At 39.6% G+C, this 21,189-nt stretch overlaps 1 protein-coding gene across 1 annotated transcript in view; it reads left to right on the top strand.

The window, feature by feature from the left end:
• TMEM241 (transmembrane protein 241) overlaps positions 1 to 21,189 on the top strand; it is a 52,882-nt gene that overhangs the window by 11,721 nt on the left and 19,972 nt on the right. The window contains exons 5-11 of the mRNA XM_041399221.1: positions 1,439 to 1,516; positions 2,904 to 2,929; positions 5,467 to 5,553; positions 6,511 to 6,546; positions 12,711 to 12,745; positions 13,973 to 14,042; positions 16,696 to 16,789. Coding sequence (XP_041255155.1) covers positions 1,439 to 1,516; positions 2,904 to 2,929; positions 5,467 to 5,553; positions 6,511 to 6,546; positions 12,711 to 12,745; positions 13,973 to 14,042; positions 16,696 to 16,789 — 426 coding nt within the window. The remainder of the gene's footprint in view (positions 1 to 1,438; positions 1,517 to 2,903; positions 2,930 to 5,466; positions 5,554 to 6,510; positions 6,547 to 12,710; positions 12,746 to 13,972; positions 14,043 to 16,695; positions 16,790 to 21,189) is intronic.

Raw genomic sequence — 21,189 nt, 5'->3', positions numbered from 1 at the left:
ATTTGTTCAGAGTGTATTCGCCCTGCCTGCCCAACCAGTAAACCTTTCTTTTCATAAGCATTAAGCCCACTCACAAATTTAAGAAATGCTTGCATCAAAGGCAATAGACATATGGAGAAGGTTAAGTGGGCTAGGCAAACTGGAGCCATTGTTGGCTCCAAAACACATTTGGAAGAGCCAAAACCAAAAGGGAGGAAAGAAAAACCCAACAAATTGGCTTTCACAAAGGGAAGAATGTAAATTTTCCTGTCAACTTTCCTTGTTTATGGGTATCTCTTGTATTTCCTATTACTGTGTCAAGCTTAGACTGTTTTTATGTTTAATACTTCTGAGTTTATGTTCTCAGTTATCCAGCAACAGGGATGAGAATTGGTTTTCAGTACCGATGAAGCTGGGTCCAACAACTTCATGCCAGTTTTGTTTGTGTGATTTCCATTCTTATTTTGGTGCAACTGTTGTGACTATGGACCCACTCCAGCTGTCATTATGACTTAAAATGTTTAATCAGCAATGCTTATCTGGCTTCTTTTCTTTAACATGTAAAGAAAAGAAAATTACAGAAAATTTGCAAAGTCACATTTGAGAGATATTTGCTGCTTATATCACCTGGTACTTAAAAGTTTGGACATCACTGAGAAATTAATCCATTCCCTGCTACTGTGATTTAAATACCATATATGAGTGGGGAAATACTGCTTCCTAAAATGGCTTAGTCTTTAGATTATCTTAATCAGAGCAGAGAATTGCTTCTGTTTCAGCTGTCTGAGAGACCATGGATCTGATTTGGAGGAAGTATTATGAACCACTAATTCTGGTTGGGTTTGCCCGGGGCAGTGGGTGTTTGATTCATTATTGTTATCATTAGGGTTTGTTTCTTAATGATTTCATGTTGGGATGGTGTCCAGATACCTCAGTGGGTATAATTTCAACATCATTGTGTATGAACTATTGCATTTCTATCCTAATTTTGGGCAGTTCTTCCTAGCAGTAACTGAAAGCAATCACCTAAAATTGTCTTGCCCATAAATCTGTTGCTAGGAGTCACACTGTATTCTTAGTACCAGCAGACAGAGATGGGACAACAAATGAGAACTGTTTACTGTGAAGGCTGAAGGACCTGGATCAGAGAGGGAAGACTACAGGCTGAAACCTGGAGCAAATCTCACTGGGGTAGCTGGGTACACACAAGCTGACTGAGAACTCAGCAGTGGGAGATGCAGAAAGCAGGACTGCAGGAGGGTCTGCATTTAAAATGCCTGTGCTAGTGATTGAAATAGGTTAAGTCTCTTTTAGGTGATGTGGCATGGGTTTACAGCTTCAAAAACCAAAACCCCAAACCACAGACATGTGGGACAGCTGTTTCTAGGAGGAGTGCCCCTTCCTATGTGTGTGACTGCTCTGGGTTGATTTGAGCATTTTTGTTCTCTCCCCATGGCAGCCAATCCCGGTGTTCCTCACTGTGCACAACGCGGCAGAAGTCATAACCTGTGGGTTCCAGAAGTTTGTGCAGAAAGAGGTAATTGACCTATTAGTCAAGGTAACTCCTGTGATAGAACTGCCCCAGAACAAGATACCTAATTTCTCTTAATACAGGCATTAGTGCCAAGTACTTTTCTGGACTCATTGTAATAGCAATTCATTAATGAGACCCTGAGAGAGCTTTTTGCTGGTGACAAGTGTCTATACTGATGTTTCCTTTCCCCTTATTTGATGAAATACTGCAAATACATATCACCAGTCTGATCTGCATTTTTAAGACTGGCTTGACCCTGCTTATTTTATGCTTTTGAAAATTAATATTGCCTCTCTCTCATGCCCCACATAAAAGTCTCATTGTTTGAGCTGAGAGGAATGAGGACTCTGCCCTTAGATCTAATCAGTAAAATAGATCTCTTTCATTGTATGCTTACAGATAGGTCACATTTCCACATAAAATGCAGGAGGAAGAGTGCATTTTTAAATTTGTTTTGAATGTTTGAGATTTTGCCCCTATGAATGTCTGGAGAATAACTTTTGTACCCTTTTGTAAGAACTGGTTTGTTTTTGGTTGTTTTTTTCCTTACAAACTGCATTGGGGAGCCTTCTTTTAAGGCTTTTTTTGAAATGTTTTTCTAACTGACTACAGAGTTGCTGTGTGAGCTAACACTGGGAGATCATTCATCACAAAGTTGTTTCTACAGTGGCCTCTGGCTTGCTGTGAAAGGCATCTTCCATTCATTATAACTGGTTTTTGTATAGAAGACAGATAAATGGGTGTTTACTTCATCTAACAAACAGAAGGGATCACGAAGGTTATGCCTAAGGGACATAGCAGTGTGTACCATGGCATGTCCCTGTGTCATTGTCTTCTGATTAGTCTCCCTGTCAAAGTGTTTCATATTTTCCTTCTATGTCACAAGCTTATGACTCCTCTCTTTAAAAAGAAAAGCACTACAGACAAGGATAATGCAAACACAGGCCTAAAGGAAAGCTCTTCAAGAATAATTTCATATCAAAGAGTTGGGAAAATTTCATGAGTTTAGATCAAGATTGGTTTGTATGAGGTAGTACCCAGTTAGGAAAACTCAATATTTGAGTACATATGTTACACAGTTTTGGTACAATGCAAGTCAAGTTTGAGGAGCAGGTATTAAGTTCATGTCTGGTTTTAAGTTTACTTGCTGGTAAGTAATCTAAAAATATAAATCAAGGTGCAGTAGGCTGATCCATAATCCTGATTCTTCTTTATCAAATTAAATTTTCTAAGCAGTGCTCAAATTTTGAATGCTGCTCATTGAAGTTTTAATGTGTATGGTGCAGTAAGATCAGCTGTCATCATTTTCGAGTTTTTGGAAGGAGAAAACACTATTTTACCATTTTTATCATTAAATTTTAATGTTTTAATCATACTTTCTTTTTTACAGCAGACCTCTCATCTGAAAGTCTGTAGGTAAGCTTTTAAAACTACTCAGATTCAAATTCAGACTTGTTTTGGCTCCAGCTTCTGTATTTGCTTCAGATAATGGCACGCCAAAACAATGAAGAATGTAAGGCACATTCCTGTGGGCAGTGAGCCTAAGTTGCAACATAGGAGTAATTAAATATTTTTAGGTCTTTTTTAGCAATTGCTTGCATAGTTTGATATGTTTTTTCTCCTTACAAAAATGAAATGAATGATAAAAGAGCCCATAACAATGCTTTTGGAAAGGCTTGAAAGGTTTGAGCTTCCAGTAGGTAATCGTAAACAGTAAGAGAAAGATAATTAGTGTGTTAGAAAGTAGCTAAAAATTCCCTCCCTTAGAAATGAAAGGTAAATGAGATCCATTTCTGCTGGAATCATTCATAGCGAGGTGGGGGTCAGTCTGTTTTGCCATGTCTCAAATGAAGGGACAAGAGAAAGTGGCCTTTAATTGCACCAGGGGAGGTTCAGGTTAGATATTAGGAAAAAAAAAATCACAAGGGTGGTTTGGCATTGGAATAAATTGCCCAGGGAGGCGGGGGGGTCACCATCTCTGGAAATGTTCAAGATGTGGCACTGGGGGATATGGTTTAGGGTGATTACGGTGGCTCTGGGCTGACAGCTGGACAGATGATCTTGAAGGTCTCTTCCAACCTTGATGATTCTGTGACATTAAGCTGCACAACTACCAACCCTTGGTGGCCCTGGTTGTTTAGGCTTCAAAAAGGAGATGGAAAGAGACAAACAAAAATCAACCAGTCATGTGTTAAAATTTCGATTCTATGCCCCGACATCCCCCTGGAAAATGGTATTTGCTGTCTTCCACATCCTGTAATCTTTTAGCTGTACTTTAGAATGGATAATGTTGGGTTATTATGTAGTGTACTTAGAGGCATTATCTTCCTAATTTCTTCCTGTTGTTTCCATTATCTAACTATGTGGCCTTGTCTTCACCACTGGATTATTGTCAAGGATACCGTTTTTAAAATAATCTTTATTCTGTCTTTTCCCATGCCTTAGAGAGTAGGAAAATAAGCTGCAAAATCAAGAGTATGTTAATATAGTGGCAGACCACAGAAATTCCACAGTGTCTTCCCTGTAGCTTAAAGAAATCCTGACTCAGCCACAGATTAAGAATTTATTTAGCTTAAATTGGTGGACTAGGAGAGGACTTGTGCTGTCCTTAAGACATTTCCAGTATATACCAGTCAATTCCACCTTGCTCTGTGCTCTGGAGTAACAGTGTCACTTGTAATGGAGTCACACCTGCTGGAATTGCTGTAACAGGCAATTAGTCTCAGTGAAAGAATTTTTTGGTAGCCATTCAGCCAAAAATTGGCTGATTTAGGCTTTTTGAAAAAGCCTAGGGAAGCCAGATGGCTAGTGAAAAAAAATATTCTCTACCAAAAAAACTTGTTTTTATCACTTCTGAGGTGTTTTGTGCTTCTTCTCTGCCCATAAAACTTTGCTGTGCACAAGTTATGAAGAATGCATTATGTAAAAATTCTGGTGACAGAAATAATTTTTTAAACATGGAATAAGAAAATTAAACAAGGGTCAGTGTAAAATAGAGTGGAATTGCCTCTGCTTTGCTGAGAGTAGAAATCTAGGTTGAAAGCCTTTGGTCTTGCTGGAAAATTGCTTAGAGAGTCTTCAGAATGCTTCATTTGTGTGTTTGAAATGTGTAGGAAGTGCCAACAGAATGTTTATGCTCAAAATATAACTGCCTTCCATTTCTCTTGGTTTTGAGAGTTGTTGATATCGCTATTGGGAGTTATTTGTGTAATTAGATTTCCTATCAACTGGAATGAAGGTGCTACGAGATGGGGCGAACAGATGAACTAATGTACTGCATAGTAAATCAAAGAAAGGACGTGTGTTCTACCCTTCAGCTTGTGTAATGGAGGCAGGATTGAGGAGATCTATTTCATAGTCTTCTACTGGGTTGACTTTTCATATTCTAGCTTTCTCTGTGAATAAAAAAAATTACCCCTAAGCCTGGAAGAAAGGATCTGAAAAAACAGAGCCTGAAGCATTGTCATTTCTTCCATGAGTGCTCAAATCTTTACCCAGGACAGAAATGGTAGAGGTAGATGGCTGGGTCAAGAATGTAAAGAACCTGGAGACACTAAAGCTGAGAGAACTTTAAACAGGAAAGATGGCTCAGACCCAACAGCTCTATGTAGGTGATCATATATATCATAGAACTTACCACCAAAATTGTGTAGGCTTAAAAACCCATTCTGTGACATTTCTCTGTATGTATTTACACATAAAACCATGCACAAACACACAACCTCTCCTTCGTTGTTGCTGTGAGCTAGAAGATGTCCTCAGAAGGAACTAGCAGAAACACAAAGTGTGACTGTGCTCAGAGCTGATAACACTTTGAAAACCATTAATTTGAAGCAATAGGTTCATTTTACTCATGGTTTAGGAATCGTTTGTGCTGTGTTGCTAAACTGTAATTCAGAGGGGTTCCACGTCTGCCAGTAGCACAGCCAAACAAGCTGTTGTTTGTCAGAATGATCGCATGATGTGGCAATTACACATGTCATTTCAATTACAGGGGCTTACAAAGTATTTCACAAGTTGTGGAAACCTGGATCTTTAAGGTAATATGTTTTCTTATTCTTTCATAAAGAGAGATGACTGTGATGTAGGGAGCTGTGCATGATCAGCAGGAGCTGGGCCACTCCTGGTTAATCATTAATGACTTCTCTTGCAAGATGAGCCTTATTTATTGTTGGTAGCAACAGCATGTGGTCATTGATAGTTACACTGCTAACTGGAACATTGAATTAGTTTTAAACGGTGTATTATCCAAGGGTGACAACCAGCCGTGGAAAAAGAACCCCTAATTACTGACACAGGTGTTAAGAGGAAATATTAGTCTGTGTTCATGTGGAAAGCTACATGGTTTGGATCTGTCAGTATCTCCCTTTGTGGCACAGTCTCAAAAGTGTTCAGCAGTTGGTGGCTTACCACAGGATGGGAATGGCTGAGTACCTTAAACACCTTGGAACCTTGCACTAATCCCATGTGCATGTTAGAATTGCAACCATGCAGTAGTAGTTGTGGAATCAGGTGGCACTGCATGTTCACAGTCTGTAATCTCCAGTTTTCTTTATGGATAGACATGGGTATGTTGGCACTGCATATGGTGTATAATATACATGCATGGATAAGCTTATTTATTTCAAAACCATTTTCCATCTCTGGTTAAAGGGTCTAAATTTTAATCAGTCTCACTTTATCTTCACTTTAAATGAAACTCCTACTGACAGTAACAACAGAAATAATGTGTGGATCCTGTGTAAATTAATATGTTGGTCAATTGATAATTAATTTATTTGTGTTGATAGAATTATTACTATGGTATCTTTATAATTGTATATAATTATAATATAATGTTAGTATTACCTAATATTAACCTTGTTATATATTATATAAATTAATATAATGTAATATTACAGCATTACTGTATATTACTGCTTAATATACTGATCTGTTAGATCAAATGAAGTGCGCTGCTAAAAATACCACCTTTTTTTCTTTGCCTCCTCTACCAGTGATCTGGACCAACAGTACATCAACTATGTGTTCAGGTAAAATGAATAAGTCTTTGATACACCAGGGCTGGTTTTATGTGGTATATGTTTTCATTTTCAACCTTGGCTTGTTGAAGAAACTCATAGCTACCACTACTTCAATGCATTTATTTAGCAGGGCATTCACTGAAAGAGCAGTGCTAAGCTGAACGGCTTAGCAGCTGAATTTTTTTGGCTCCAGTTGTAGGTGGACATGCCAATATACACCTGAGGAGGTAACGAGGTGTTAATTATGAATTTTTAAATCACCACGTGCACAAGTGATCTATCACTTCCAGAAATAATATTTACAGAGTAACTCCCTGGCAATACCCCACTTCAGAAAATAAAACTTGCACAAAATTGCCAGAAGAGGAGGTAGTGATTACAAAAGTACTGTGTGCAAAGAACATGAGCAGTAACTGATTGTTCAGAGTGCCATTAGTGGGATTGAGTAATTCTGACTTTCAGTTGTTTTTCTGATTTGGAGATAGAAGAGTGGCTTGTTATTTTGTAGCTAGTGAAAGAGTCTGAGTCACTGACCAGATTCCCCTGCTTTTTTAAATCCAGTCCTTTCTTCAAAGAGCCACAAACCAGGACATTCAGTGTACATGGCTTCTGTTAGGTTTTTGTGAGGCTTTATTTCAAGTAAGGCATCTAGAGACTTGATTCAATTTTCTTCCATCCAAAATCACATCTAATATATGTTGGCCTCTTTTCTTGGGTTCATACCTAAAGTCATTTGGGAACACAAAGTATGAATAATAAATTCAAGGAAATTCCTTCTGTGGTCAGAAGGAGTGAAAGAGGGAGCAGAAGTTGGGAATAAGCATAACAAAAGTGAAGTTGTCCCAGCCTGTTTGATTAGATGGATTTATGCTCTTGTCTGGCCACATGAAAGATCCCTAATAAAAGTACATCAGGGACAGCAATGCATGACAGTTGCTTTCCTTCAATTCCCATTTGTCTTGTGATCATAGTCAATATGATAACACTGTATCTCTTTCTGTCTTAGTTCAATCAAATCTCCTATTTCTGTAAATAAGTAATGCAGGCCTCTGCTTTTGCCTTTATGATTCATCAGGGTCCCATTAATGGACAATATCTAGATATCAGTTTGCTTGAAGTAGGCTCTTGTTTAAGTCAGTTGTTGTTTTACATCTATTAAAAATGCACAGCAAATCCATTTTACACAAAGAAGGTAGGTGTGTTTATTGAAATTTTGGAAGAATTAGTCTTGGAATTTGCAAATATGCTGCCACATGCAAAAATAATCTATGAAGTCTGCAATGAGATGTAGCTACCTCTCTGTATTGAAGGGAAATCATGAACCAAGCAGTAAAATCAATTTTTTTTTTTCATTTGGCAGCTGCCTGACTGTCTCTCAGTTCTCATTTTAGTTGAAAATTGCATCTAGGCATGAACCTTTAAATTCAGATTTTGGCCAAAGGTCTTAATATTTCAGCTTTGATTGAAAAGTCAGGGATGGGCTGTTTCTGTTAGTTCATGATCTTGGCCCTTTGAAGTCTCTGAACTTGTGTCCAGCAGAGAGCAGGAGTCCCACATTACATGAAAAGTATGATAATTTATTTGGAAGCTTTTGAAAGTGAGAAGCTTCTCACTGAGGAACTGTGAGGTGCAGCAGTATATGTATATAAAACTGTTCTTTTTACAGAAAAGAAGCTAACAAACAATCCAACAATGGATTTATGCAAATTGGAAGATGGCTATTTTCAGCATCTGTTTAAGGGCAAAAATATCAAAGCTTCCAAAGTTTTTCCCCAAGAAGAGGCTTAAAGTTCAGTGTAGATGATGGTGCAAAGCAACTTGCTGGAAAACAGGTGGCTTAAGGGAGTTTCTTATTTCTTTGGTTTGGGTCTGTGTGTATCTATATGTCTATGTGTCTGTATGGGTATACATTTCTGTGTGTAGGAAAAGTTCACAATCTGCAGCATTTGGATCTCATCTTGCCTAGGGAAAACAAGCAGTACCATGGACAATGGGATAAGTGACATCTGAATTCTTTTAGAGTTTTGTTTTTTCAAAATAGCTAATGATGTTTGAAAGGGTGTAAAGTTTGGCAGAAATGCTCTCCTGGTCTGCAGTCTCCATGATGTGTCTCTTCCAGTGTCTAATGGGGCTGGAATTCTGCTGCAGGAGGCACAGGCAGGGTTTGTCCCTGTGTGAGACCCCTGCACATGTAGTTATCTCAGAGACCACTGCCGCTTCCCAAATCTGGATGAAGCTGTTCAGCATGTTTGAGAGCTGTGTGGAGCTGTGAACACCCAGCTTAACTGCACAAACTTAATTTCTGTAGAAAATAATCAAAACTACTTTTAAAGTCATCACTGACTAAAGGAATGTTCTCTGAATGTGCACTAACTCCTCACAGGCAGCTCTGGGTCAGAATTACTGATTTTCTCTGTCAGAGGGTGCCCAGCAGTAAATTCTGTGATTTAGCAGGCGTTAAAGCTTATGTTGCCTGCTCTTCTCAGCCCTTCTCAGGGACTGTTCTGGCCATGACAGGATCACAGTTCCACCTCCAGGACAGGACAGTTTAGTGTGTACTGGAGGCCTTGTCCCTACAAGCATGATTGTGTGATCCTATGATTTGTGAAGGAACTTGCTAGTGTGGTATCAGTGCAAGTTTTTCCTCCTAAAACTATGATCAACAGGTGTTTAAAGCTCCTTATTTCTAACCTAGATCAGACATGTAGCTGTGTGGGCACAGCCAGATAGTGTTTAGAATCATCCAATCTTTTAGGTTAGAGAAGACTCTTAAGGTCATTGAGTGCATTAAGCAAGCACCACCAAGCCCACCACTGAACCTTGTCCCTAAGCCCCTCGTCTCTTAAATATCTCTAAGGATGGTGACTCAGACACTGCCCAGGGCAACCTATTCCAATGCTTGATTCCAAAGCCTTTTAGTGAAGAAATTTTTCTTAATACATAGGATTATGTTCAAAGTGTTCATTATGTTCAAAATGTTCATTTTATTATACTCAAAGTATTTCTCAGTTCAGTATGAAAGCACAGTTTTACTCTACTGAGTGTAGAGACTGCCTTCATGAAGCAGATTAAAAGATCTGCCACAAATTACTGGATGCTAGAATATACCAATATGTTAGAGTAAAAAAGAGAAGGCTGTGTTGGATGCTTCCAGAAGTGCAACTGAAATGAGCAGTCTCCAAACATATGCTGTCCTTACACACCATGCACTATTTCTTGTTCTGAAATCTGGAACAGTTTGGAAGAAAAGAACACCCTAAGTAAATGTATATGAATGGGAACTTTCCAGAATCAAACAGATCTGAAGAAATATTTGCTGATGTCAAAAGTCTGGCATTCTTCTCACTTCATCACTTCCAACGTGATTATTCAATGGCTTTTAAAAAGGGAGCCAGGCCAGGGACAAGTGTAGGAGGGAAAGCAGAGCTGTGCTATGCAGAGAAGGGAGGGGAAATGTTGCTTCTCAGTGCCCAGCCCCATCCAATTCATCCCTCTCCCTTGTGTTTAAGCATCTGGGGCAGGGAGGAAGAGAAAAGGATCAATGTACTTCCAAGATCCTGCCTCTAATCCTCCAATCCTCTTGATCCCACCCCCTTTTTTAACTGCAGTATTGTATTTCTCTGTACTCTGACTTCTGCATTAGTGTTCTACTTCCTAGTGGTTTGTTTTTTTTTCCTTGTAATCTTACATTTTCTTTTATTCCTTTCTGTTCCCCCACTTTTTATCAAAGGGGGAGCCAGATTTCTACCCCTTAGCTGGTGAGGGGTAGCATGAGAGGAGGAGTAGTAATGCCTGCCTGGCATGTTGAGGGAGACATAAATGTCTTAGAAGCAGGTTGTAGCTCCTCTTGGGCTTTCTCCTATGCTGAGGCAAGTAAAGATATTTTACTTCTTGTTAAGAACCTGCAAGAAAGTTTCAGTGCATCCCAATACCTGTCTCTGTCTGAAATTTGTCCACAAAGGCATGCCTAGATGGCCTGGCAGCCATTGGTGAGGAGAAAACAGATACAGGAGAATTTCAAATGGTGAATAAATAGCAAAGTTATGAGGTAAAGGCTCTACTCTATGCAGCAAAACTACATCTGGCTTCTGGAAGAGCTGCTAATCTGTCACTTCTGTGAATTAAAAATGCTGCAGTAGCTTTTCTGCAATAGGGGAGAACAGTTTTGCAGGCATAAATTGCTTTTCTTGCTGACAAAATCTCTTTTTTCCAGAAAGGAAACCACGAGTGACCCAGCCCTCAGTATTTAGTACAGGGGGAAAAAGAGAGGAGCAGAGAAATCTGGCACATGGAATTTGTTTTTGCTGCAGCCTCGTATTCAGGCTGTCCTGCTAGAAACCTCTGAGTCCCTAATCTGGTTTTACAGCATCATCATGTCTTTTTTACAGATGCTTCATTCAGAGCAGGGCTACAGAGCAGCTGTAATGCCATCTAATCCATTTGCCTTAACCTGCCCTGCACTTCACAATTAAGGTTTTGTTTTGTTTGGACCAAAACCTGGGAGGTCTGTTAGGGTTATCAATTCCTCTCGGTTGCAGAAGGAAATTTCTCTCTGACTATTTCCCAATCTCAGTGGGTTTTTGTTTTAAATGTAATAATTCAAAAAACAAGTGGAGAAACATGGCTTAGCCCTACTTCTCATCACTGTTGATACAGTTTCACTTTCCCTGTCAGTCTCCTATTTTCTCTGTTATTCAGTCAAAAGCAGTAGACCTTTGCTTCCTTTTCTCTCTTTACCAGGAAACAGAGGAACTGGGCCTGTTTATTGTGAATTACTCTTGGCATCCCTTTTCAGGGAGAGCATCTATGTGTGGGGAGGAGGGGTAGGGCAAATTACCTACTGTAAGTGATCTGCTTTGCCTTGTTTAATACCTTTGTGGCAATAACATCTTTTAAAAACATGTATAAATATTGAGAATGTGAACACACTATACCATCTGATGCCTTTCAAAGACTTATAAAATGTGAAGCCTAACATACCTGCCTGTCTGTCCCTCATAAACCCTTTCCTCCTTCAGCCTATTGTGTTCCATAGCTGATTTTAGTGACAAGCTTCCCCCTAGAGCTTCCTTGGCCATGGGATTTCCATGCTCTTTGCAGTTCCTTTTGCTGCAGGTGATTTTGTGACTAATGCTGGGGTCCACCAAAGCTTGCCAAGGGCAGGTCACCAAGCATGGAGGCTTGATCATGTAGAGAGCTGGGACCAGCTGTGAGTGAACAGGTTTGGAAATGGTAGCTGTGTTAACACTGGAAAAGGGAGTTGATCTGGAATGCTTGAGCATTCATAACATTAATGAAGGTCTTTTTACCTCTGTAAGTGCAGTGCTTGCTGCTTACCAAGAAGCAAACTCTTGAGATACTATTTTCTTCTTCTCCCACTTGTCTTTAGTGTTTGTCATGGATGTATGTTGTGGGTAACTGGAAGAAGCTGTAGCTGTACAGACGTGCATGCTTATCCCATCTCATGGCACCCTGGAATGTTTTTGTAGCCCTCTAATCTTAGAAGCAATTTCTAAGAAGGAATGAAAAATGGAGATAAATTTACAAGAAGAATCAGTAACACTAAAAAAGGCTCTGTACAACCTATACTGCAAATTCAAAAGGGTGAGGCCTTTGTAAGACCTCAGAAAACGTAAGTGATAATACTTCAGATAAAGAAGTGGTCACAGCTGGTTTTCTTGTTCACTTGTATCTGGAAAGTGTGAATAATTCAGGCTGGTACTTGGTTTTATTTTCATGTGTTTTTAAACTTGTCTACATGCAATATTCAGCATAATACGGAGCAACAACCATACATTGCAATTTTGGTGGTTTAAAAATGGGACAGCAGGAAAAACTTTGCTGGAAGGGTAGAGTGGCCCTGGAAAAGTTACCCAGAGAGGTGTGGAATCTCTCTACTGGTAGGTTTTTGAGACATGCCTTTTTAAGACAGAACCAGAGGGCCTCATCAAATATTTGTGATAGTCATGCTTCAGGTCAGAAATTTTATTAGGTGACCCCAGACATTTCTTTCCAATCAACTTGTGTTTTCTTTTAATTACTATTTGTGTCTCAGTTATTCTACTTAACTGGAATAAGTTTCACCATGAAAAAACAAACACAAAACTATCAATTTATAGTCTTCAACCCATGTCATAAATTCTGTGGTATCCAATTAATTTTTTATTTTTTAGTGTAGTGCTGTTGGCCTCTGCATCCCATCCAGCAGGTAAAGTGAACTGAATTGTTCCTTTCTTAGGTTTCCATGTTGCTTTTGCTTTCTGTGCATGTTTTAAGGGAACCCTTAGAATTTTAGCCCTGAATATGACCAATAATATGTTATCATGTAGGAAGAGGACAGAAGGGTATATAAACTTGGTGTAAGTTGCATGATATTTCCCAATACCATTCTTAGCTATCCTTTGCAAACAAGCAGTATGGGACTGACAACAAAGAACAGTTTTTGGGGTGGTGCATGGTAAAGAACAAGAATTCCCTAAGCCAACATGTCCTCTTCAGAGCAGTGTCCCAGCAGTTCATGTAGGACTGAGTTTCCTTCTCTGCATTGTCCTCAGTGCTATGCAGAGTTTTTGTTTTGTTTCTTTCATAACGCGGATCCCATTGCTTGGGCCCATAGCAGGATTTGAAGTAGCAGCATATCAGGTGGTAAAAATTGAGACATTTTTTGGTGGCTAATATTCCTGTCTTCTGGTGTGTTGATAATTAAGAGGGTAAAGGTGATCATCTGTTGCTTACATTTGTTCAGCCAGAAAAACAAAGAAGGAAGCATTTAAAGAAACATAAATTTTCCCTTTTTCCTGGTGGTGCAGATTGTGTATACAGGAAACCGTCACCAGGATAGACATACATGTTAAGTGAAACAGTCCTGCATTTAAAAAAGTGAAAGATGGAACTTCATGCAAATCTGTAGAGCCTGAAGGCCAAAGAACTCCTGGAATTGCCACCAAGAGCACCCAATCCTGGGTTCCTGGAAATGCAAGTACTCAAGAGCTCTACTTAGACCTAGGAGAACTCTTTAAACCTCTCAACATGCTCTGTGTCACGGAGTTCAAATGCCAGAGGGGGAAGCAACCACCATATGTCTGTGTTTCCTGTTGTTTCAGTAGGAGCTATCACATGCTGTGTTATAAAAGAAGTGGATACGATACATGTCTGTCCACTGGCAACAGGACCTTCTGAATACTGGAAAAGAATAAATATTCTTAGGTATCCCTTTCCCCTTTTTCAACCAAAGGCAAGAACTGGCTAGAAGCAAGGTCAGAGAGAAATCATTAAACAAGCCAGAAATGTGGAAAGCATCATAAATGAAAAGTCAGCCAGCTGTAAAGACTCAAAGGAATGTTAAACTAGTAATGTTCATGTAATTGCTGTCGCATTGCTTGTAACAGTGGGTAATTTTTTTCCCACCTACTGAGTGTATTGCTTTGTCCCTCAGGTGATCTCTTCAGTGCCTTGGATTTTCCATTCCTGTACTTCTACAGGTTTCATAGCAGCTGCTGTGCCAGGTAACCTCTCTGTAACAGGTCATGTAAATGTTTTCAAAATAAGAGGTTTAATTGACTTCCAGCCTGTACTCTCAGTTAAAAACTTTGTAGCATGTAAATCCTTGCTTATACTAGTTTCTGCTGCCATAAGCCAGTAGAATTGCAAAGAACAAATCTTTGCATGTCTGTGGATATGCATTTGATGGCCTGAGACTCAAATGTGCTGAAAGTATGTGTTTCCTTGAGTGAGTGCATTCTGATTGGGGGAGTTCGCAGTTGCCAGTAAAATATTGTTTACCCAGTGTAGCAAAGCTTTGATACATAGCATCTCTCAAATGCTTCTGAAGTCAGATTAACCCAAACTTGCTGTTTGCAGCAATTACTAAGTATTAGTCTTCAGCAGTATATGGATGTACATGGATTTATTTGCCTGTACATCTTGTGATTTGGCAGAATGCTGGTTTGGGTAAAAAGGAAAAGCTTTAACAAGCGTTTAATTATTTTCAGTAGCAAAAGTTCACTGCATATTGGCATAATTCTCACAGGACAACATAAATATGTTTCCCATAGATCTTAATTTTTAAAAGATTCCTGTCTTTCCCCCTCAGTCTTTTACCAAATTATGTTTTTAAGAGGGGGAAAAAGATATTTTCATGCTAACTAATGGCAAAAATATTTCTTGAAAGGCATTTTCTGACTTTGGAATTTCTGTTGAAAGGGTATATTGAGAATGATTGTTAAATAATTTCCAATGTACATAGGTTTTTGTTATGTTATTCCAAGTGTGGTCTATGCACAGTACAAGTAACTCACAATTAGGTATTCTGTAGGTAGGTGAAATCTATATTTCTTGAAGGTGAGGTCTAACTGCAGGCTCTAATGGACATCAGTCTAGCCCAGATATTATTCTCATTCACTGCATTTACCTCTATGGCAGCTTCCCACTTCTGTTTCCATTGGCCCACCTTCAGCACATGTGTAGTAGATAACACTGTACACCAAAGGAAGGGGAAAGGAATGGTTAGATGGAGAAAAAACCATCTCAGTTGCTCTCCTACATTTTATAATTGAGTGTCTTTGTAGATATGTGGGATTTGGAGGAAAACCTATGCAATGTAGGGTAAGGGCAATTCATGCAGCTAAATCTACTGCCTCTGAAAAGTATCTGAAGCATCAGCAGTAAGGTGGAAAGTGCTCAGTTTATTTAAAAAAAATAAATTGCTGTTAATTGTGGCATCAATATTTTAGGTATTATAATTTGCTGTTTCACTTTTTAATCTCTTGAGTTGTACTAAATATCTTCAAATTTTCATGACTGAAAGCCCATCACAGCAGGGCAGAAGATCTGAAATAAGCTACTGGACTCTTTAAAAGTATGGGCAATGTTGGTTCATTGAACTCATTCATTTCTCAGAGTGGAATGCTCTACTGCTCAGCACTCCATCCCCTGCAACAAGTTGCTGAGTTTAGGCCTAGCTTTTGTCATCAAAGCAGCATCTGCTCCCTTGACTTCAGACTTTACACACATCCCAAAGGATTTTGTATTATGGCTCAATGCAAAAATTCCCAATGCCTTCTACTCCTGGGAAGTTATCTTAACCTGCTCTTTGGTGCCTGTATGGACATGCAGCTGAGCTGGAACTTGGCCACATGTGTTGCACAGGGAACAGATGGTATACTGGAGCCCAGCACAGAACTTCTGACCTGAGGAGCCACCATTTTCCACATTCTCTGGTGCTGTAGAGAGGGGACCAACTGCGTGGTACCTCTATCCAGAACATCATACCCTCTGTGAATTCCAAGGCACTTTTTGCTTCACCACCTTTCTGCCTGTGTTGATCCTTTCCCATGCAGCTTCCCACAGCACTTTGTAATCTCTTACGTCTCACAGTAATTTGTGCCTTACATATTTTTTAGTTATTTTCTGTTCCCTGCTTACAGTGTTCCACTGGTTCACAGTCAGTGGGTTGTACATATATCACAAGCGAAACAAAATCCAGAGCCAAATCTCATGAACTCCATAAAGTCTGTGGAGATGTGGAACAAAATTTCCTTAAGGGTAGTCTTGGCTACAGGAGTGCTGTGAACTGCTGTCCTGTAAGACTTGAGAATCAAAATTCTCTTAATTGTCAGCAGAAAATTTTGGAGTATCCTGTTCCCAGCACTACTGAGCCATCTATTTGTTATACAGTAGAGATGTTTTTGACTCCCTAATTGGAATTTTGGCTTCATGAAGTTTAAACAGCTTAAAAGCTTCAGGCAGAAATTTTCCAGTGGTTATTTTTTCAGTTCAAGGCTCTGTGGAGGTTGAAGTGAGTTAGTTGCCAAATATGTGTGGCTCCTGCTGAAATTAGCATTGCTGTTATTCAGAGCCATCTCAATGCCTGAAGTTAATATTTCACCTCATGTTTTCAATAATCTCTACTTTTCTGATTATGCAAGTGCATTAGACACCAACCATAAGAGTGTCAGACTTACTTTATTCAGATTCTAGTCACTGACTGAACAAAACACTAGGTATACTGGACATAATGTAAGCTTCTTGTCCACCAGCTTTCATTCTCCAAATGGGATTAACATTGCAGTTCTTCATTAGGAAAACCAAGATGTCTGTAAGAGGTTGTTTAGTTGAAGTTAAGAGATTTTATTAACAAGCTTTCTCCATCCTTTGTAGTGGACTGCTGGGATTCTTTCTGATGTTGCACACAGTGAAGCTAAAAAGCAGCACAACCTCGGGGCAATATGCAGCCTGGAGTTTCCTTGCAAAGGTAAGAGAAAGACCCTCACAGGAACACAGTGGATCTATGCCAGGAGAACTGAGGAATTTCTGCATCTCTCTAGTTTCTCTTGCTATTCCACCTTGATGCTTCCTTGGTCCTGTTTGTGTAACCTGCGTGTAGAGCTGTGGCAACAAATATCAGGTGTGTAATATCCCAGGATCATTATCTGAGATGAAATACTGTGTGTAGACTGAGCCTAATGGAACTGGGATGATTATTGCAGCTAAGGATTTGGACTGTGGCATGCCAGAAATGCAAACCTGTGCTTTCCAAAGTGTTTTGAAGACTACGTCTTCTATGAGTGTGTGCACCAGCCATTTTGCACAGTTTGAGTGTGTCTTTCCTGAGCCAACAGTTACAGCTAATTCCCTGAAGTTCAATACCAAAACTCTCACTGTTTTTGTTGCAGAAGAGAGCTGAGGATATCATTTGCCTTGACATTACTAGGGCTTTTGATGGTATGTCCCACAATATTATTATATAAAAATTAAGAGTACTACAGTCTGGATGGGCAGATAACTAGATGGGTAAAAATATGGTTGGAGGATCAGGTTCAGAAGGTAGAGGTTAATGATTCCTAGTCTAACTGGAGTCTTGTGACAAGTGGAATGGCAGAGGGATCTGTCCTAGGTCCTTTACAATTTAATATCTTTGTTGAAAAATGAGAAGCAAGAATGTGCACTCACATTTCCAAGGGACACCAAATTAGGAGGACCTGTCAATAATACTGGAGGATAGGATTGCCTTCCAGAGGGATCTGGATAGGCTGGAGGAATGGGCCAACAGAAATCCTAGAATATTCATCAAGGGCAGATGTGAAGCCTTGCATATGGGAAGGAAGAGTCGGTGGCAATAATAGAGCCTGAAGACTGCGTAGTTGGGAAGCAACTCTGTGGAAAAGGACCTGGGATTTTGGTAGACAGCAAGTAGGACATGATGCAGCAGTGTGCCCTGGCAGCTAAAAAAACCCTGAGTATCCTGGGGTGTACTTATAATAGGATAGACAGCAAATTTGTGGAAGTGATCATGACCTTCTCCTCAGCGCTTGTTAGTCAACATCTGAAATAGAGAGCCTTGTTTCAGGCACCTCAGTACAGGGAAGATATTGATAAACTGGAATGAGTTTGGCAGAGGGTTGCTGGGAAAGTCAGGGGACTGGATCATTGGTATTTTGGGGAGTGGCTGCTGAATCAGGCTTGTTCAGCCTGGAAGAGGGACATCTTTGGGAGCACCTAAGAAACAGCAGCCACCCAGTAGCTATGGAGAAATCATCCAGAAGACAGATCCAGATACCCAGGTGTGTAAAACAAACAGAGAGGTTCAGATTAGGTACAAGGAAAAAATTTTTCACCCCAAAGACAAGTCAGGCAAGGGCAGAGGCTGCCCAGGAAGGCTGTGCTGTTTCCAACTTTGAAGGTTTACGAGACCCAACTGGATAAAGCCCTAAGCAACCCAGTCTGACCTCCTGAGGTCCATTCCTTGTGGAATTATCCTGTGATCTGGGGTCTGGCTGTACTTGATTTAAGCTATTAACAACTCAGTTTTAAAATGATTGATGGCGAATGCAGTCAAAAGAGCTTGTCAGACTCCTTTTCCCTGCTTAGATTTTACTTAGTTTCGTCACTTTCATCTAGGTCATCTGAAAACCACAACCTTCTGATGTGGTTTGTGATCTCACCTTTCCTACTACAGTGAATGAAGCTGTTACATCATCACCCCCTCCCCACCCCAAACCCTAGATTCACATAATATGCTTCTTTAGAAACTGTAGTCAAATGAGTCTGTTTTTTGTGGGGATAACAAGAGCGGAGTGATATTACTTGGTTTGTGCTTTGTAAGCTCTTCCCCAATGTAAAAGTCACACAGTGTTTCTCACTAGTTTAAATTTCTTCCAAACATTGTGAGTGTGAAGATTTTAGTACCTCAGCTTTCTTCTTACTGCTTGGTAGCAAAGTCAACTGATCTAAAACTTGCTCTTGAGTCTTTTGTTGTTGTTGTGGGGGTTTTTTTGTTTTAGTTTTTTGTTGTTGTTGTTGTTGTTTTTGTTTTTGTTTTTTGTTTAACATTCTGGGTTGGAGATTGGAATAGCTGGCTCTGCTAGTAGGTGCTGTGAATGAGAGTAAATGGTTTTACATGTGGTATTTATGACCTACTGGAAAAAAATGCAAGCAAAAATGTGTTGTGAAATATATTTTAAGCACATTTGGGTCCATCCCAGATGAAGTGGATCAGAGCCATAAAGTCTGGATTGGATCAAAGTTTTCCCAGATTTCAAAGGTTTCTAGATTTGTGGGGGTTTGGCCATCTCTAGACATAAGTGATATGAAGTTTGTTTTAGCCAGTGTTGTCAATGAAATTATGTGCCTTCATGCCAACTAAAAGCTTGTCCCTGTGTCACTGGAAGAATTTAATCTGTTCTTTAGCCTTTAAAGTGCATGTTTTAAATGTACATTGTTTAATTTTCTTGCTTGGAAGGTTTTTGTAACAGAGCAATTAATCTTTTTTCTGTTGTAGCTTCTAACCCAGTGCTCAAATTATATGTCTTATCTTGAGTTTGAAGAGGGCAATAATAATGAATACATGAGATCTATCTGTAGCACTAATAATTTTATCAACACTAGTAGTTTCCCTAAGTCATCCGCTAGTGTTTTAAAGCTTGCTATGTGACTTATTTTAGGGTTCTACCATACCCATCTAAGGATGCATGAGGAGCATGGAGGAGCTGCTGCTCCAACTGCTGAAATGAAGTTGATTTAGGGTTAAAAGTCAGTGAATGCTTGAAAAGTTTGGAAGTACCATACATCAGTTTTAGAACAGAAATCAAAGTAGAGACAGACACAGACAGGCAGAAAGCAAGACCTGAACTGAAGCTTGCCTTAAGGGTAGGGGCTGATCTACTGGCTCCCAAAAAACTCTCCCAAGGAACCTTGTATCTACAAGGAACTATAAATTTATGTACTGTGTAGTTAAGATTTGAGTTCCATCTGTCTGATCGTTAATACTACTTCCTGCAGGTGTTTGGAAATGGTAAAACTGTGTACTGGTCCAGCTCAGCATTGCCCAGGTATGAGGGCTGTGTCAGTCACATCTTAAATCATTGTAAGTGCAGAAAAGCAGCATTTAACTAGCACTGTAAAAATCTGTTTAAGTCTAAGTGTATGGCTCCCTTAAAAAATAAACAGAAAAGAAAGGAAGTTAATATGGATAAAGAATAAAGATAGAAAGTATTTGTATCTGGATTTGCAGAATGGGATCCAGTGGGGGGAAAAAAAAACCAAAACACCTCTGGTCACAACAACAGCTTTGTGTTCCCACATGAGCATTTTTCTTGGATTGAGTAGTGCTCTAGATCATCCTCCTAATCTCTCAGACTGACTGGAGTTTTCACCAGCAGTTGGAAAGGAGCAGCGTTTGAGGCCAGAATATGTTTATCTTGCAAATGAGCCAAGAAAGGAGACTGCTGCAGTCCTCAGACAGCAGCACAGGCCTCTAGGGAGGTGCAGGGAATCGGAAAATCTGTTTTCCATTTGGATGCTTTGTACCTATGTGACTGATGAGCTGGGGCTGAGATTGTTGTCACAGCTTCATTTCCAATAAATTAACCATGGGATCTGATCGGCTCTGCTTTGCACATCCAAGGACACATTCTTTGTGAAGCCCACATATTTGGCCTCCCTGCCCTCTAATTTTTCATTCACTTAAAAACTGGAGCTGGGTTGTAACTTGATGTTATGATCTTTACTTTGGCTGTGGCAACTGAATCAATGCATGAGGTTTTTAAATTCTTTCCTGTAATGATTTCTGACAGCTCTCATGCTAGGGCATTGCTTTGCACAGAGACAGATGAAGCACAGGTTTCATCTGTGTATAAAGTCCTGTGTGATAATTATAGTGACAAATGCTCTCTGCACTTTTTCTGTGAAAACAAATAGTGCATGTGTTAGTCACATCTGTATAAATTCCTGAGAAATGCAAAAAAATCAGTGAAGTGATCTGTATAAAAAAAACGTTTTTAAGAAGTCCAAGAAATATGAAATGATTTGTCATAGCCTTGCACAGATTTAATCCCCAGAAGAGCAAGGATCTGACGCTGTACTGAGATTTCTTTTAATTTGAAAGCTGTGCTAGTATCCTGGGTCATGTACTGGAAAGAAAAAACTGGAGATGCTCATATATACAGACAGAAGCATCTGGTGAGAATGCTAATGAGCTCTAACAGTGCTGTCAGTGAGTTTGTTTTGATTAAGGTTGCCAATCTATATCTGGTGATGAAGCCTGTTAGGGTCTCTAAAAGTTAAGCAGCAGAAATAATTTAAATCATTAATAGAATGGAAAAATTCAGCAACATCCTGGTTACTTGTGAATTTGTATTCCCATGTCATGTTTAG

Source organism: Onychostruthus taczanowskii, unplaced genomic scaffold (genome assembly GCF_017590055.1).
Source record: "Onychostruthus taczanowskii isolate IOZ18803 unplaced genomic scaffold, ASM1759005v1 scaffold16, whole genome shotgun sequence".
NCBI lineage: Eukaryota > Metazoa > Chordata > Aves > Passeriformes > Passeridae > Onychostruthus > Onychostruthus taczanowskii.
This window is presented reverse-complemented; position numbering and strand designations above follow the sequence as displayed.